We start from the raw sequence: 18,208 nt of genomic DNA, 5'->3' as shown, positions 1-18,208 counted from the left end.
TTCTCTGGACGCCAGTCATCTCTTTATTCCATCAGTAACTAACACCACAGCACCACAGACGCAGCAGGGGCCTGCCTGAGAGCCCCGGGCAAGGCAAACAGGGCGGATGGAGGGGGCCCGGTAAGGGGAAGGCCTCCCTCCCTGCCTCCCCAGCACCCCGGAGAAATGACTGTAATGCACTCTGTGATGGTGCCGGAGGAAGTATTCCAGGCCTGGGCCAGGGAGGGATTTGTTGGGGTGGCTAAGGGTGGACTCTGAACTTGAGAAGGGACCATGTGCAGACGTGTGCGTGCATGCGTGCCTGTGCATGTGTGTGTGTGTGTTTGGGGGGCGTCTACACTAGTGAGCATGTGGGATTTGACGGCTGAACCACAGGACCTGCCTGGGGCCAAGGAAACCAGGAACCAGGGCTGTGGGACCTGAATGGGGGCCGGAGCGCAGGCCACACTCCTCACTGCTTTGCCTTGGAGAGCAGCCTGGGGTGGGCAGGTCTCGGCGCCTGGCTGGAGAGCTGCCTCTGGCCTGACCCACCTCATGTGTAGGCCATCTTGCTGCACACCCAGGGCCGGGTCATAAGACACTCCGTCGACACCAGCCTGGTGGGCTCCACGAAGACGCACTCTCCCAGGCCCGAGATCAGGAATCTGGGGCCAGAAGACAAGAGAGCAGGCAGTTAGAACCTGGCACGCACAGCCTGTCACTGCATGGCCCCGGAGGCCCTGTGACCTGTCCCTTCCCTCCGGAGCCACCTTCTAGTGCTTTGGGCCCCAAAAGAACTTTCTCGTGCAGCCTCTCATTGTTTCCCTACTGTGTCCACCACGGCTCCAGGCACGCTGGGGATGTCCGCAGACATCTCCTGAACACAACTGCACTTTCCTGTCCTTCCAGAGTTAGCTCACTCGTCCGTCCCGTGAGCCAGTATCCGGTTCAGGACCACCCTCTGCCCCCTGCTCCCCAAAGCACCTGCCTACACCATGGGCACCGCCTGTCACAGCTCGTGGGGCCTGTGTCTGTCCCCGCCAGCCCCCCAGGCAGTCAGCTCCTGAACAGCGGGCTCCATGCCTCCCTCATCTCGGCTCCCCTACAGCACGCGGTGTCCAGCACAGGAAGAGCTCAGCAGAGATGAGCTGAATTAAACTAGCTCACAGGGGTGGACCTGATTAACCCCAGCGTTTGATACCCAGGCTGTGTTGCCCACAAATTCACTGACATCATCGGTGGACGTGGGGGTTGGGGGTCCTTTCTACCTCAAATCATTCCTGTGAATTTCAGTATTGCTTCTTAACCTCATTGGTCACCCTGATCTGAGTTCCCTGCCAAGGCTGGAGCCAGGGTCTCACAAGAGAGGACACCAGAATGACCTCATGAGAGAGTGGCAGGCAGGACCACCTCGGTGCCAGAGAAACGTGGCCTAGAGGCCCTTTGGTTGACAGGTGGTCGGCACACTGGGAACCCCAGTCTCCGGGGCTCTCCCAGCTTCTGAGAACAGGAAGCTTCCAGATGAGGGGAGAGAGGGGCAGAAAATGCAAGACTTCTCAGCAGCTCTAAGGATAGGCCTGGGGTGAAGGCAGGAAACGGAAAGAGAGAAAAAGGAAGAGACAATGAGGACAAAGAGGGGTGCAGAATGAAGGGCAAGGGAGCCCCGGGAACGGAAGGAAGGAGCTGATGAGCTGCTCGCCCCCTAGAGGCTACCAGCGACTGATGCAGCCCCCAGCCAGTTTCGAATGGGAAGGCCATGGTGGAGCGCTGGGGGTCAGTCCTCCCGCCTCTCCTGCCTTGGGGTCCCTCCTGCATCATCATCACCATCATCAGGTGAGCAGCCTGGTCTCCCGGGTCTGGACTAGAAGCTGAGGTTCTTATTCCCCTGTACGCACTCCCCTGTGTTTCCCCAAGCCTGGACTGCCCCCCCCACTATCATCACCCCCCCACTGCCACAGACATACACCCCCCACCGCCCACGACCACTGCCACCGGCACCCCACAAACCAGTCCCTGAGACGGCACACCTGCCACCCCATCACACACTCCCATCCACACCACTTGGGTCGCACAAGGGACACCACCACTGCACACGCCCCCAGCACCCTCAGGAGATGTTTTCTCTAAGACCATGTGCACAGCGCCCAGGGCTCAGAGCCCCCCTCTTCCATGATAACAATGTTTAAGCAGCACACAGCTGCCCGGAACGGAGGCCCCATCTCCGGCAGCTGTGGTCACGTGGCCAAGTTCTGGCCAATGCAGAGGAACATCCGGGGCCTGTCTTGCCCTTCCTCGGAGCCACCCTGAGCCACGCAGACCGGCCGCTACACGGACGGGGAGCCCCCAAGACGGAAAAAGCCTGGCGGCGGAAAGCTCCGATGGCTACATTACAGCAGAGCCGCCAGAGCAGGCTGCACGGGAGAGGACAGGGAAGTAAAGCCGTTATCGTTTTCTCTGTCACACGCCGCTGAACCTGGAGGTTAGTGGCTCTAGCTGGCCCAGACCCGAGGGGCTCTCTCTGGGGGGTTGTGTCCAGGGAGCTAGGCCTTCCCCAGTCTAAGCTCAGGGGCCAGAAGATGAAGCCTCAGCTCACGTGTCCGGGTCAAACGGGTCCCCGTTGACCCAGTGGAATTCGTCCCCCACTCTGCGCAGGCCAATCCAGGGCTCCCTCCGCGTGAACTTGAACATAAACTCCTGTACCAAGGAAAGAGGGAAACCTGAGTCATATGAGGTCTCCTGGCTGTTCAGACACGCCAAGACTAATCTCAGCTGAGAAGGCCGGCTCCCAGGACGTACAGACACTGAAAGGGGATCCCTCACTGCATCCCGAAAGTAAGGAGCTGGGGTCACAGAGTGCCCCGCGCTCCCGCTGACCTCCGTCCCAGCACTGGCCCGCACTAGCCTCGGGGCCTGGAGCGGGCCTGCTGAACCGGGAAGCCTGGAACAAAGCTCATCTTCTGAGCTCAGATTCTTCGGGGCACCTGGGTGGCTCGGTTGGTTAAGTGTCACCTTTAGCTCAGGTCGTAATTTTGTGGTTTGTGAGTTCGAGCCCTGCTTCAGGCTCTGTGCTGACAGCTCAAAGCCTGGAGGCTGCTTCAGATTCTGTCTGTCTCTCTCTCTCTGTCTCTGCCCCTCCCCTGCCTGTGCTCCCTCTCTCCCTTTCTCTGTCTCTCAAAAATAAACATTAAAAAATATATATTTATAAAAAAGAAGTGATTTTTAGATTATCCGCTATTTTGGATTGCCACGCCACTGTTACCCTCAAAATGCAAAACGGACCACAGACTGACTAATGGCATTTCTGTCACATTTATACTGATAAAACTGTTGTGGGCATTTAGTAAGAGCTCATGCCCTGATGTGGACTCGTAGAAGATGCCAGCGTGTTCTTCATCCACAAGTGCCCTGGTAACTTGTAATTCTCACCCTTGGCAAAACTGAGTTGAGCTCGGCAAACCGGCCTTGGATTGAAACCATCGGCCTTCGCGACAGCCCCAGAAACGGGAGCCACTCGGGCTCCCGCCCTGTGGGGCCCACCAGCACACCCCAGGCTGGGTGCCTTCTGGAAACACGCCACGGGGGACGCCACATCCCAGGAGTGTGGTCCTCCCCGAAGGTCCCCCCCGGCCCAGGGCTCACCAGCTCCTTCTGGCTCTGAATCACAGCCAGCACAGCATCGTGAGTATGGCAGTGCTGCCTGCCCGTGTTCCAGTCTCTCGGCTCCTCAGAAAAGAAGTAGCATTTCCTTCCGTAGAGCAGCCAGTCCTCTGGGCAGGGCGCTTCGCACTTGATACAGCCCTTGGAAGCTGCCGGGAAGACCGAGAGGACTCAGTGTCCGCCAGCACGCCTGGCCCCTGCCTGGGCCTGAAGGATCCCCAAATCCCGCCCCCCCCCCCACCCCCTGCCTGACTTGGGTGCCCTCCAGTGATGACTCAGGTGGCTGTCTTCCCACGTGAGCGGCTCTCACAGTGCCTGGCAGGTAATAGGTTGGTGACTAAATTAACGGTAAGGGAGATCTGGGAGGCTGGCAAGGCCACAACCGCCAGGGGAGGTGACAGCAGATTAGCCCCTGGGTTAAGATCTCATCTCTCTCTCTCAACTCCTGGAGGCTCGGAACCCCAGAAACAGAATTAGGAAAGACCTAGAGGCCACACGTGCTCTCTCCCCGGCCAGGGTGGGAACCATCAACCCCCTCTCATTGGCTGTGCCCTCGGTAGCTAACAATTCAACTTGTTTCACTGCTAAACTGCTGCCAGGTTCTTTTTCAGTGTTGAGCCCCAACCTGCCTTCCCAAGACCTAGACCTCCAGGTCTAGGTTCTGCCCCTGGAGTGACCCAGAGCAAGCCCAGCCCGTCTTCTGCCGTCTACTTGAAGAAGGATGCCAGACTCCGCTCATCCAGGTTTCCATAATTCCTTGCGAAAGATGCTCTCCACACCCTTTTCCGTCCCGTCTGGCTCACTGTGGTATGTCCGCACGGTCACCAAAAGGCTGCCACCGGGACAGACAGAGGCGGCCCCACCCCCAGCAACAGTGCCATACTGCCTTCCAGTTGCTACGGGCTTTCCTGCCTGCAGACAGCTCCCGTGAAAAGAATCAGTGGGTACGTGCATACGTGCGCTTTCCTAGGCCGGCAGAACATACGCTTGGATCGTTTTCATGTGATCTGTTTCCAAGCCAGGTCTCCCCTGTGTCCTGAACTCGTATAAATCACTTTGTAAGTCCATATGGATATCTTATTTTTATCTCTTCCACCTTTATCTCATTCACATGGGCTCATCTGAGTTTTGAAAGACACATTTTAATCTTCAATTTTTTTTTCCATCTGTCTTCTAAGCATCCTTCCTCTGTCATCGTAAGCATCCTTGTAACACCTACAAATTCCGTAAGCATATTTTGTTTGTGTTCGTACGAGCGATTGGTTAAAATGTAGACCAGGACAAAGCCAAGAACAGGCCTGTGGTTCTCCAGCCCCTAAGGATGTATAGCCGCACCGACACCAATTAAATAATCGACGCTCTGGCTTATCTGCTCGGTGCACTGCGATCACTTGGGAGTATTGACCATGGTGAGGCCACTTTCAACTGCCTTTCCGCAAGGACCTCCAAAGAGACTCTGTTGTGCTTTAGTAAAATCACAACGTGCTATGTCTTTGCATGGCTCTGACCTCCCCAACCCAGCACTGGGACACCCAGTACCAGGAAACCAATTTCATTTGTAGTGATTATTCTAGGTTGAGCTGGCACCAGTGGTCACCATATTCTTTTCTAAACACTCACAAATCCCCTGATTATCACGCATGCCCGAAGGTGAGGATTTAGCAGGAGCCGATGTTGTCATTGGACTTTTCTCCCATTTTAAGGTGCCCGCCTCTGGTCTTAGGGTGCCTCTCAAAGATTAAAGCCAGAGGCACTGAAATCACTTTGCAGACTCTTCAGAACCCACGACATACTTAGACTTGAATCCATTCAAAGCAGCCAGATCTCCTGGTCATATAGCCTCACCTGTTCTTAGTTGCATTCCTCCTTTTTATTCCTTTCTTCCTTCCTCCCTGCCTTCTTTCTTTTTGTCCTCAGCATTTCGGGGGACTGACACACAGCAGGACTCAATAAATGTTCACTAAATGAATGAACGTGATCTTTAAAGGCCCTCATCCCCCAGCCATCTCCTTCAAGAAGCAGGGTCTGCCTAACTCCCCTCAAGCTGGTTTGTGTTCTTGAAGCACGTACAGAACAGTCCCTAAGTAACATCGCTCCTTCCCCGCATGGCTTAGTAAAGGGGACATGTGGAGTCAATGTGTGACTATATGATTTTTGGCTACACTCTCATCTGGAAACAGCACTCTATTTTCTGTGCTTTGTTCCCCACAGAATACGTAGTATGTCTGGAACCTTTCTTTACCTAATTAGACTTTACCTAATTTGACAAGGGGTGTATATGGATATAGGCGTCTCTGTATACACTTGCATAAATGCTCTGACATGCATGCTCACCCAAGATGCTCATCACCACCAGGATAGCGAACAGAAGGACTGCGATGGCCCCCAGCAGGAGACGTGTGGTGGTGTCTGAGAAGAAAAGAAAGCGGTTCAATACCCCGCCACCCTCCCCACCGCCAATCCCCATCGCCAGCCCCAAGTCCTCATAGTGAGAAAATCTGGCCTGAGCCCGGCAATCTGTGTTTTTTGTGTGTTTTTGTTTTTGTTTTTGAGAGAGAGAGAGAGCATGAGAGAGGGAGGGGCAGAGGGAGAGAGAGAATCCAAAGCAGGCTCAGCATGGAGCCCAATGCAGGGTTCGAACTCATGAACCAATGAGATCATGACCTGAGCTGAAATCAAGAGGCTGATGCTTGACTGAGCCACCCAGGCGCCCCATCAATCTGTTTTAGCAAGCCCTCCGCGTGATTCAGATGCATGCTGAAGTCTGAGAGCCTGTGTTCTGGAACACAGTTCTGAATCTGTGACACTGCCCTCTCCTGGCTTAAAAGCCCTCCTTCCAAGGCTCTGCACTTGACCGTCTTCTGTGGTTGTTAGGCTTTCCAGTCCTCACCTCCTGCTGCTTCTCTGCCTGGTCCCCGGTTTTGGCCACATGGACTCCTTGAAACAACCCAACCCGTCCTCACAGCCCTGGGGCTGGGTCTCTGCCCTCAGAGCTGTCCTCCTCCACTGCTACCTCTGGAAATCCTGCCCATGTCTATACCTGCTATCCTCTTCACAATACCTCTGCCTTCTCCCCTTTTGTTTTTTCTATCACTGAAAATTTTTATTTTATCTTTAAGGGAAGAACCCTTTGAGACTTTAGACAGCCTATTAAAGTTCTTCTTACTGTCAGAACATAGACATCACATAAAAGTTGCCATTTTAACCACTAAGTGTACAATGAATGGCGTTAATTACATCCATGATGTTGGGCAACTATCCCCACTGTCTTTTTAGTTTTACAAATAAACTTTCTCATCACCCAAACAGAAACTCCATTCTGATTAAGCATCCATTCCCTGCTCCCACCTCCCCCTGCCAGCCCCTGATAATCTCGAAATCTACTTTCTGTCTCCACAAATTTGCCTAGTCTAGATATTTCATATAAGTGGAATCATACAATATTTGTCTTCTTGTGTCTGACTTATTTCACTTCAAGGTCCATCCACGTTGCAGCATGTGCCAGAACGTCATTCCTTTTTATGGCTGCGTAATATCCCGTTGTGCAAATACATATATATGTTATATGTGTATATATGGTTGTTGTTATTTACCCATTCATCTGTTGATCGACACTTGGTAGGGGGGGACATGAACATCCAACCCATAACAATGTTCTTGAAGCATCCCCCCAAACCCTTCTGAGCTTCTCTAATCTAATTTTGCCTTCTAAGCCCCCCTGCCACCCTGGAATCTCCCTTTACCAGCAGCCTGAGGATCTCTCTGCCTCCCTCAGGTACTGGCTCTCCTGCACTTTCTGTCCCACGCCTTCTTTTTTCTTGGTTTACTCCCTTGTTTGGGTGGAGCACATCTTCCAATAGAGAAAGGACAGAGCAGGACCACCACACCACACAACCACCAGCGGTAAACCATCGCACCATGTCCTATGGTGAATGCTCCCCCCTGGAGCTGTGAAGTCAGAGGCCTGAGTACTGCAGGTTGGACAGAATTCTCCTGCAGAATGTTGAAGGCATTAATTAACGGTCTTCTAGCTCCAGTGTTGCTCTCGAAGAGTCTAGAGCCATTCTCACCCATGATCCTTTTCATATCAATTTCTTTCCAAGGGTGCTGGCTGGCTCAGTTGGAAGAGCATGCCCCTCTTGATCTTGGGTTCGTGAGCTGGAGCCCTACACTGGGTGTTGAGATCACTTCAATAAATAAATAAACTTAAAAAAAGAATAATATCAATTGCTATCCGCCCCCTGCCGGAAGCTTTTAGGATCTTTTCTTTATCCCTCGGTCTTCTAAAATTTCATCATGCATGCCATGCCCTAGTTTGGGTCCATTTGCGTCCACTAAAGTAGGCAATCAATGGGCCCTCTCCATCTGGAAGCTCATGTCCTTTGGTTTCAGGAAATTTTCTTTAATTATATCATCAATGGTTTCCTCTTGTCCATTTTCTCTGTCCTCTTTCTGGAAGTCATATTCTGCAGATGTTGGACCACCTGAACTGGTCCTCTGAGTTTCTTTTTCTTTTTTCCCCCCTTATCAACTATCTTTTTGCCTTTTTTGCTCTATTTCCTAGGAGATTTTTCTCAACTTTATCTTCCTGCTCTCCTGACTTTTCCATTTCTGCAAGTATTTTTAATTTTCAGGGTGGTTTTTTTGTTTTGCTATGGTCTGCTCCTGTTCTCTGAAGACCCATTCTCAAAGCATCCTGTTTTTAATGGTGCCATATTTGCTCTGATCTCTTTGAGGATATTGCTAATAGTTTTTTGGAGGGGGAGAAAAAGAGGAGAGGTGGACAGAAAGCTTAGTTCTCCTTGGATTGTCTGGGTTTCTTCCCAATTGCTTTTTTTTCCTGTTCATTTGTTTTGGTCTCTAGTTTCCAAGTCAGAGAGTTTCCTCGGATGTCTGGAATTCCTTGGTTATTTGTTCCTGATTAATGCAGGAGGAAAGAGTCCACTGGGGCCTCTGAAGCTGGGAAAAGGCTTATTAACTGTGGGGTCCCAGCGGAGTGACCAGGTGGGGCTCTCTGAATGCCCCAGGTTTTTCCTCTTGGGTGGGCCAGAATTCCCGGAGAAGTCTCTTCTGTTTCCCTCCCAGGCAGAGAGGCTGGGAGACCATGCTAAGTATTCAGTATATAAATGTCCGCTTACCTGCTTGCTCCCAAATGTACTGCTTGCTGTCTCAAGACCCTCCCTAAGACAGCCTCGGACTCCTGCCAGCGCTGGGAAGATGCTGGACAGCTGGCAAAGAGACTCTGGGGAACTAAATCATTTCTAAAATGTTCGACCGGCTCTCCCGTTTCAGCTCCATCTTCCCTCGCTGCCGTGATGACCGGTGTCCCCATCTCCATACTCTGGGGTTCCTGCATGTGACTCAGGCCATCCCTCTGCTTGTCCAGCCGGTGGAATCAGCTGGCATTCATCATTGACCCCTAGCTCCCAGTTGTGTTGCTATTGTCTTCTCTCCTTCTCTCATTGTCCTTCTGGCCTTTTAAAAATCCCTTTACCAATGTGTTAGTGGGCTTCTGGAAGGAAAGAGTGTGTGCATTCAGTTTGCCATCTTTACCTACGGGTGCAGCCGGCATTCTGGAATCCTCCCTATGAGCAAGTTCTCTGCGGGCAAGTGGCCAGGAGCCTAGGGGCAAGCGGCTGCAGGTGAGAGCAGAGACTCACGTGTGCCCTCCGGGGCCGGGCTCTTTCTGCACCTTCTCTGTTGTCCTCAACGGCAGCTTGTCGTAGGGCTGATCCCCCCTGAGCTGCCTGGTAACTGCCTGTGGCAAGTGCCCTGTATGTATCCTTCCTCTCCCTTCTCTACTCGCCCGTCTAGGCCGATACACGCTGGCACCATAACGCTTTGTGCGCTGAAGATAAGAGTGTAGCATCTTAAACCACTTTGGTAGGTTCAAATCCCAGCTCTGCCCCTTTCTAGATGATTTGGTAACTTGGCGGCAAAGTTACTTAGCTTCTATTTTTACTTCATTTTCTCCGCCTTTAAAATGAGGTCATAGTAGTATCTGCCTCCTAAAATTTTGTGAGAAATCATTATTCAGTGCTTAGCAGGTGTCTGGCTTAGAAAGCTCTACTTCAGTGTTAGCAATCACCATGGTGATGACGATGACGATGATGATGAGCCCACAGGCTCCTTTAGGGAAAAGCCCGTGCTTTACTCACCTTTGGATTCCCTACATAGGGTACAGAGCACCCGCCAGTACTCAAAAACCTGAGGGGGACTTAGCTACACTGAGTGACAATGTCCTTAGCCTGAAACTCTGCTGAGTTTGTAGGAAAGGCCACGTGGATGTACAGCTGCTCTCTGGGGGTGGGGATGTGCACGTGCATCTCTGATATAGCAGAACCAGGGAGCCTCTTGGGACTTTCACAGGGATAACTGCTCTGGACGTTGCACTGTGGACAGAAAAAGATCCTCTAGGGAGTCCCGACTCCTTGCTCACTACTGCTGTCACAGAGGACGGCTGTGGGGCTGGACAATCCAAAACAACGCTGTATTCGTTTCCTAGGGTTGGGGTGACAAAACACCACAAACCACATGGCTTAAAACTCCGCAAATGTATTTGTCTCGCTTCTGCGGACGAGAAGTCCACGATCAAGGTGCCAGCAGGGACACACTTGCTCCGAAAGCTAGGGGAGTCCTTGCTCTCTTCGTCCTGGCTTCTGAGGGTTTGCTGGTGACCTTCCTCACCCCCGGGTTTGCAGCCCTTCGTTCCAGGCTCTGCCTTCTTCATCACATGAACTTTCTCCCTGTGTGTCTCTTGTCTTCCTGTGACCGTGGTCTTATAAGAACACCAGTCATATTGGATTAGAAACCCACCCACTCCAGAACGGGCAGCCTGGGTGGCTTAGTCAGTTGAACATCGAACTTCAGCTCAGGTCATGATCTCACATTTGTGGGTTCAAGCCCCGCATCGGGCTCTGTGCTGACAGCTTGGAGCCTGGAGCCTGCTTCGGATTCTGCGTCTCCCTCTCTCTCTGCCCCTCCCCTGCTTGTGCTCTCTCTCTGCCCCTCCTCTGCTCACACTGTCTCTCTGTCTCTCAAAAATAAAGACATTGAAAAAAATCTTTAAAAAATACAGTAAAAAAAACACAAAACAATTCAAGCCATAACAAATGTCTAACTCAATCATTCCTTCTATGCAATACTCCACAACAGATGGAGTTTGAGGGTGCGTTTGTGTTTATAAATATATGTGAATTAGCCTCATGTTAGAAGGAACCGCTGAAAATCTGGCTCCAACCCGGAAGATGCCCCATCACCCTCACACCCACAGCCCAAAAGAGACTCACCGCTGACCTCTCTCTAAGTTGTCAGGGCCACAGTCTGGCAAGCATAGTCTTGACTGTTCAAAACTATCAAATCCAGAGTTTGGTAATTTTTAAAATTTTAAAAGGCTTGGCTAAATGCATGTGTGTGGTTTTGACCAGGAAGTTGTGGGTTTATGTCTAATCAAGAAACTTTCAACATTAAAAATTCAGAATCGGTGAGCTCTGAAAAATCTATAGCCTGTGATGTGCAGAATCGTCCCCTCCCGTACCCCCAGGCTACTCGCTCTTCCCCAATCCCACCCCCGCGGCCAGAAATATCCCCATCTCCTGTCACCCCCAGTCTTTCTAGAACCCAGGCCTCGGCAGCACGCTGGGTCACCTTTCCTGGCCACTTCCCGTGGCCAGGGCATGGAAAGAAAGGTTAACAGCCACAGGGAGAGAAGGCTTGCTCAGGAGAACTTCTGTCTGGCTTTCTATTTATAAAGCTAATTGTTCATCTAAGGAAAGTCGAGAAGTCGTGAGCTCTAATTCTGGTTTAAATTTAAGAAGTCCTCAATTTCACTTAACCTGTGAGGAGGAAAAAAAGGTCCGTGCGCGAGGTAGCAGCGTTGTCTGGAGAGTCTGGGCCAGAGAGCTACACGCATCACAAACACAACTCAGTTCTTCCCGATTAGCCTCATGAAGCCCGAGAACTCTCAGGTCAGAGGCCCTCCCGGCAAACACACTTAGCAAACAATTAGCAAACGACTTGTGTTCTTGGGCAAGACGCTTAGCCTGTCCCAGTGGGCTTGCTCATCTGCAAAATAGGTAACAATGCTCAGCAGCCCCTGAAGGGTATGTGGGGGGGGGGGGGGGGGTATTAAATGGGACCGTGTCATGAAAGCCTCTGGCCCGGGGTGGGGCACACAGTAGGTGCTTGAGAAATGCCTGGCACTTGGTACCAAAGGAGCACAGCCCCGCCCCGACCGTTCAGCTTGGTCAAGTCAAAAAGTCTCTCACTTGTCTCAAGACAGGTACTGGGCCGGCAGACCCCTCATCCCATCACAGGTGTTTTCTCAGTATCAGCTGACGGCTCATTCCATGGACTTCAGCCGGGGGCAGGGAGCAGACTCAAGGTAGGCAATTGCGCTCCCCCGTCACGGGCGCAGGATGCCAAGTCCAGAGAGCTGGTGACAGGAGTCACCTGCACAGCCCACACCCCTGCGCCTGTGTGGCCCTGAGAGGCAGAAGGAATTACCTAGCTTAGTAGATAAGGAAACTGAGTCAAACAAGTTTGAAAACGGCCAGCCCATGGTGGTGGAAGGATCTGGCTTGGGTTTACCTGACTTTGAGTTCTTTGTGCCTCACCAAGCTGCCTCAGCCCCCCATCCTGTGATTTCTGCCCGCACAGCAACACCCTGGAGAGACCAGGCCTGGTCCCTGAGTTCCCCTTTTCTGACAGGAGATGGGGGTGCCAAGGGAGCACCCAGCAGACACTCAGAGCACCGGGGGGCCCTGGACTCAGACCCCAGATACTACAATTCCTGCAGAAAAAGTCCATAGGCCACAGATGCTGGGCCTCCAAGGACCAAAGACATCAAGGGTGGGGCTGCTTCTGGGGGGACCAGGGGGAGAACCAGAGGTGGCATGAGATGAGACACAGAGCCAGGCAAGGACCGGCAAGACAAGGCTGGACTGCAAGAGACACTAAGTACAGATCAGCGAGCTTCTTCTCGGGTAGAAGAGTCCGTGTCCCAAGAGAGCAACCAGGCCTGGGCCTTATTCAGCCTAACCGCAGATGGTCAGCCCAGCCCCGGTTGGGAGCAGAAAGCAGGATGGTCAAAGTCAGGGCCGGGGGTAAAATAGGAACCAGCAAGCCAGAGGCATTGAATGAGGCCACACCACCCCTGAAGCGGCCCTGACCATCAGGGGGCTGGACTTAGGCTAGGGCAGACCCTGCAGGAATGCCTATGAATGAATGAATGAAGACTCACAGGCAAAAGGAGTGAGCAACTTCCAGACATAACTTGGGCGGGAGGGATGCGGGGATCACAGGCAAATCTGACAATGCCCGACAGAGAAAGCGGTTTGCCCACCTTTTTTCAACTCTACTCTTCCCCGCCTGCAATGGCTCTTCTATTCTGTGACCCAACTTCTTTGCTTCCTTTGTCCCAAATCACCACCCAGGCATCTGACCGTCCCTCCCTCCAGAGTTTGCACAGCCCCTCCCCCACACAGGCAGCCCAGACCCCCAGCCCACCGGCCTCTGGGCCAAGAGCTGATATCACAGCCCCCACCTCTCCCTCCTCGGCAAGGTACCTGCCCTGGCAAGCGCTGGCCAGGTCTCGCCCCCGACCACCACCCCACCTTCCTCACTGACCTGGTCTTGGCCTGACCCCTCTTGATCGCCACCACGTTTCCAAGGGCAAATCCACTGTCTCATTCTATGCTTAACTCTCAACAGTTTCTTCAGAACCAAGTCCAATGCCTGGGTGACCATTCACAGTCTGGACCCTCCAGATCCACCTCTTCCCATCCCTTCCCCTCCATTCTGTTACTCTGGAGTTCAGTTTGCCACAGGGACAAGCTGGTTCTGGCCACCTGGCCCCTGAACATGTCATTCCTCGAGCCTGGGGCACCCTGCCTTCTCTCCACTCCAAGAAGGCTTCCTTTTCTTTTTTTTCTTTTCATTTTTATGCTTATTTATTACTTTTTGAGAGGGAGAAAGAGAGAGAGGGAGAAGGGTAGATGGAGAGAGAGAGAGAGAGAGAGAGAGAAAGAGAGAGAATCCCAAGCAGGCTCTGTGCTGTCACTGCAGAGCTTGATGCTGGGCTCGAACCCACCAACTGTGAGATCATGATCTGAGTCCCTGACAAGAGCCACCCAGGTGCCCCATAAGTCTTCCTTTTCTAATACTCTGCCCCCAAGGGTTAGGTGACCCAGGCTCTGGGCTTCCCTAGTTAATGCTGCCCAGATTCTCAGCCTTTGGACTGGGGGCGTCAGGAATATCCAGAAGTCCAGAGGGCCAGCCCTCTCCCTTGACAACTCTAGCATCTCCCACACCACACACCCCCTGGGGCCACAAAGTTTCCCCAATGAGCTCATGAACTTGAATTCTATTTTCCACTTGGTTACTGCCCCCTTGGCTGACCAGGGTCACTCCCTGAGCCCATCTGACTGGAAGAGGAAGGTGGCACGCATGACCTTGCCAGGAAGAGCCTGAAGCATATTCTCCACCTCTCTCCTCCCTATGTGGCCCCGTCACCGCCCCCTCCCCTTCCCACAGCGCAGGGGCACCTTCTCCGGCGTCTACAGCTTTTGTCACTTTGCCCAAAACATTTCCACCACTACAGATCAAAGCCACCCTCTCAACGTGCACATCAGGTGAGGACCGGTCAGGAACCATCCCCCTTCATTCTGGAGGAGATTGGGGCTCAGAGCATGAAACCCGCTCCCAAGGTCAAAGAGTGGGTCAGCTGCCTAGGTAGGGTCAAGGCTGTAACTGTAGTGGTCCTTAGCTACGGTCCTCCCCAACTCCGCCATGTGGCATCTGACTGCCCTGAAATCAATCCTCCCGGCGCTCCCGCCCTCCCTCCGGGAGCTCGGCCAAGGTGACTCTGACCCGCCTCCCGGGTCCCGGGTCCCGGGCCGGGGGACGGAGGGCCGCTCGGCGCTTACCCTCCAAGGCCGCCTTCCAGCTGGTGCTGCCCTCATAGCCCGACCCCGATCGCCGCAGCAGCCCCTCGGGTCCGCGGCCCTCCGCCTCCGCCGGCGAGCGCGGCCTGGGCGCTGCGGGGGCGGGCGCGGGGCGGGCGGCGGGGGGCGGCGGCGGCCGGGTCCGCGCGGAGGGCTCCCGGGCCGGCTCCATGCCCGGCGCTCCGCCGCGCCGCGCCCGAGCGCCGGGGTGCGGGGCCCAGCCCGACGCGCACTCGGCGCTCCGCGCGCCTTGCGGGCCCCCCAGGCCGGCCTCGGGTGGACGGGGGCCGCGGTTGGCGCAGGCCGGGGCTGAGCCCGGCTCCCCGCGCCGGACCCCCGTGCCCGATCGCCGCCGCCTCCGCCAGCCGTGCGCGCCGCGCCTGCCCTGGCCGAGCCGCAGCCTCCGCGCACAGCCGGGGCACGGGGAGGAGCGGGTGGAGGCAGGCTGTAGCGGGGCTGGCGGGGTGGCGCCTGGGGGGGGTGGGGGTGGGGACGGGGAGGGGACGGGGAGGGAGGAGGCGCCGAGGAACAGGGACAGCCCCACAGCCCCGGGCCCCGCCGGCCACCCGCTCCCTTGGCAGGATGCCAGATGCTGCAGAGAGAGGAGCGCGGATCCTGGAGCCGGGAGACCTGTCCTCTAATCCGGGGCATGCACCTCCCAGCCTCCCGCCTGTCCTCTGTGAAATGGGAATAAAGTTTACAGGGATGACGCGGTGAGATTCCAGGAAGATGAAGGGCTTTCCTCTGGGCTGTCGTGGAGTCAGGGCAGAGGGGTGAGGCCGCCACTCGGCCAGACTCTTGACACTGGAGAGAGAGACGGGAGGACCAAGGTCTGAGGGGACAAGTGGAGGAACATTTCAGATTCAGGTCACACTGGTGAACCTCCACGAAGCGCTGGGGATTCTTACATATGTGCGCTGACAACATCCTCGGCTTCGGTTGCAAATCGCAAGTCAACAGCATTTCCGAAGGCTGCACCCTGCGCGGGCTGGGTGGGTTCTCTGACTCCCAGGCCGGGCCTTCCTCCATGGCCTTCACTCAGCCTGTACCCCCTACCTGGCTGCCCCAGGGTCACCTGAGCCTCTAGCTCTGAACCTCCCTCTCCAATCCCAGTCCCGCATCTGTTTCCTATCTCATTAATGGTCCCTCACTCTCATTTCCTCCTGTATTTCCATGGGGATGAGGGCTTACCCTACATATAAGTTTGTAGGTTTCTCGGCTTATTCTTTTGGATTGGACTTGAGAAATCAGATTGCCTTCCCACCACACTACACCCAGAAGTCAACCATATCACCTAAGATCTGCAATCAGAATGCACGTTACCGTGAGACACCAGGGAGGTCTTCCCTCTCGGCAGAAAGAAGGCTAGGAACACATCACTTACAATCATTTCACTTTACACAAGTGAATAAAGTGAAAAATTGTAAAACCACCCAAAAAGAAGGAAAACTAAGTATTGGTAGCAGAACATATTTTATTTCGTGGTTGCATTTTGGCAGAATCCCCTTCACAGAGTCTATTCTTGGCTGTCAACAATCAAATTCTCATTGCCAAGTGCATGTGAGTGTTGCTGTATGATTCACAACTCCGATTGCAGCCAAGGGTCTGCAAGGTCCTTCTTCCTTGGGTTCAGGAAAGCGAGAGGGATGGGGGCGGGGCCAGGCATCTTTCTGTTAAAGAAATGCTTCTCTGCTGGGGCAGAGCCTCCCCTCCATCAGGTGTTTCTCTCTGGACCATGGCTCATCTTGCTGGAACAAGTCTTCCCAGGAGGAAAGGACCACTCCTTCGTCCTGCCCTTTTTTTTACCAACAGGTTCCCAGTGATGTGTGTGATTCATCTTCTTCTATTAGCCCCTTCTCAGGCCAGGTGACAACCCGGAATCTTTTCCATCCTCAGCCTAGCCCAAATATGCAGCCCATGTTTGCAAACCCAACTAGAGCACACAAATAGAACGTTCGGAGTGGAAATAGAGGGGATCATCAAACGTCTTTGGCCAAGAGATGTTCCAGCCCCAGAGCCAGGTGTGAGACACGCTGTCAATGATACTGTGGCCCAGGAAATGAGCATGAGCTTGGTTAGTTCCCCGGCACAGGCACTTCAAAAGATCGTGGCGAAGGAATCTTTGAAGGAACAAATAATTTTGCACAGCCAGGGGGTTCCCTGAGCTGCTCCAAAGATTGTCCTCAGGAAGGGAGAGAGTCCATAAGAGTTAAAGAATGTGACAGTGACGATAAGTGTGGGCATGGTGGTAGCTTGTAAATCCCCACATTACCATTTCTGCACCTGGGATCAAGGCACAGCCTGCTTGTCATTGGTGCGGCAGGGCTAGAGATGTCCGTGTGGGTTAACCAACACCAGCCTTCGTGAGTCACACCCCAGTGTCTCTGATAACACAATTCCCTTAGGATTTCAGGGGCTTGTAGGCTGTTTGCTTCCCAGTGCACAGGAAGGGTCACAAAGCCATCTACTGCCCAAGTCACAGTCCTTTCCCTGTCCCTTACTGACTTCTCTTTCCTTAACGGTTTGAATAAAGTCCTGGCCATGACTGGCATTGCCCCGATGTGACATGTGACAAGTGGTATTGCCAGAGTCACATGTCCATCGCTGAATCAATCCTTGCAGTAGGGTCCAGGACATATGTCCAAGCCCGAAGATGGGGTCAGGGTCATCCCCCCCTCCCCACCCCTCACCACCGCGCATCGCAGGATTGCCATGAGGAAGAAATGATTCCCCAAAGCAAATGCAGGTTACTATTCCCGGAAGAAAGAGGAAAGGCTGCTGGCAAGAAAAGACAACAAATATATGACATATATTTGGAATAATATGCAGCTGTTTAAAAAGAACAAGGTAAATCAGCATATATTGATTTGGAACAATCTCCAAGATAAATCAAGCTAGAAGAAAGCAGGGGCACCTGGATGGCTCAGTCAAGAGTCCAGCTGTTGATTTCAGCTCAGGTCATAATCTCACGGTTTGTGGGACGGAGGCCCCAGTTGGGCTCTGAGCTGACAGTGCGGAGCCTGCTTGGGATTCTCTCTCTTCCTTTCTCTCTCTCTGCCCCTCCCCTGCTTGCAAACTCATGCTCTTTCTCTCTCTCTCTCAAAATAAATAAGCTTTTAAAAAAAGTTAGAAGAAAGCAATATGCAGAAGGGTGTGTATGGTGTGAACTCATGTGTGTCTACTAAGATGTGTGTGTGTGCTTCTATGAAGATTCTTGCAAGAATACCCAAGAAACCAGGTTCATGGGTGTTTATCTCCACATAGTGAAACTGGATATGGAGGGCAGAAGTAAGACTCTTTTTGTTTGTTTTCTATCCTTCTGAATGTTTAACTGAGTACCTGTGCATTTTCCTTAAACATCACCTTTAAGTTGTAGTCAGAGCATCTATGTTAGAATGTTTGCCTCATAGCTACTGGGGAAGATTACTGGGTGCACATAATTGGTGACGTGGCTGAGATTTTGGTTGCGAGGCAATTGGCCTGGGATAGCAATCCTCAAGGCCACAGACCAGGAACTGGGCGAAACAGAGCTGTCATGTGCCTTGGTCAGGAGCAGAGGCTGGGGAGACCTTCAGGAGAGGGGGGCAGAGGGCTTGGCTCTCTGGGGCCTTGAGCCTTGGCTCAAGGCT

At 53.3% G+C, this 18,208-nt stretch overlaps 1 protein-coding gene and 1 long non-coding RNA gene across 3 annotated transcripts; one reads left to right on the top strand and one right to left on the bottom strand.

The window, feature by feature from the left end:
- On the bottom strand, window positions 1-14,751 carry CLEC2L (C-type lectin domain family 2 member L). The gene is made up of 5 exons (XM_047850581.1): window positions 14,562-14,751; window positions 5,971-6,045; window positions 3,619-3,785; window positions 2,573-2,673; window positions 1-644 (listed from the first exon to the last, which is right to left on the bottom strand). The coding sequence occupies exons 1-5, from the start codon at window positions 14,749-14,751 to the stop codon at window positions 533-535; spliced, it is 645 nt and encodes a 214-aa protein (XP_047706537.1). The 3' UTR covers window positions 1-532.
- On the top strand, window positions 3,774-4,703 carry LOC125161014 (uncharacterized). 2 transcript variants are annotated; one of them, XR_007150442.1, is made up of 2 exons: window positions 3,774-3,958; window positions 4,248-4,703. It is a non-coding gene; the product is annotated as an uncharacterized LOC125161014 (long non-coding RNA). The 2 variants fall into 2 exon arrangements; XR_007150443.1 differs by having other exon boundaries at window positions 4,236-4,703.
- Window positions 14,752-18,208: the final 3,457 nt, after the last annotated feature.

This window comes from Prionailurus viverrinus, chromosome A2 (assembly GCF_022837055.1).
Source record: "Prionailurus viverrinus isolate Anna chromosome A2, UM_Priviv_1.0, whole genome shotgun sequence".
In the NCBI taxonomy this organism is placed as follows: Eukaryota; Metazoa; Chordata; class Mammalia; order Carnivora; family Felidae; genus Prionailurus; species Prionailurus viverrinus.
This window is presented reverse-complemented; position numbering and strand designations above follow the sequence as displayed.

Coding starts and splice junctions, on each gene's coding strand:
- CLEC2L (XM_047850581.1), bottom strand. CDS start 14,751: ATGGAGCCGGCCCGGGAGCCCTCCGCGCGGACCCGGCCGCCGCCGCCC. Junction 6,046..14,561: donor CTGGAAGGCGGCCTTGGAGG/GTAAGCGCCGAG, acceptor TTTTCTTCTCAG/ACACCACCACACGTCTCCTG. Junction 3,786..5,970: donor GGTGGTGATGAGCATCTTGG/GTGAGCATGCAT, acceptor TCTTCCCGGCAG/CTTCCAAGGGCTGTATCAAG.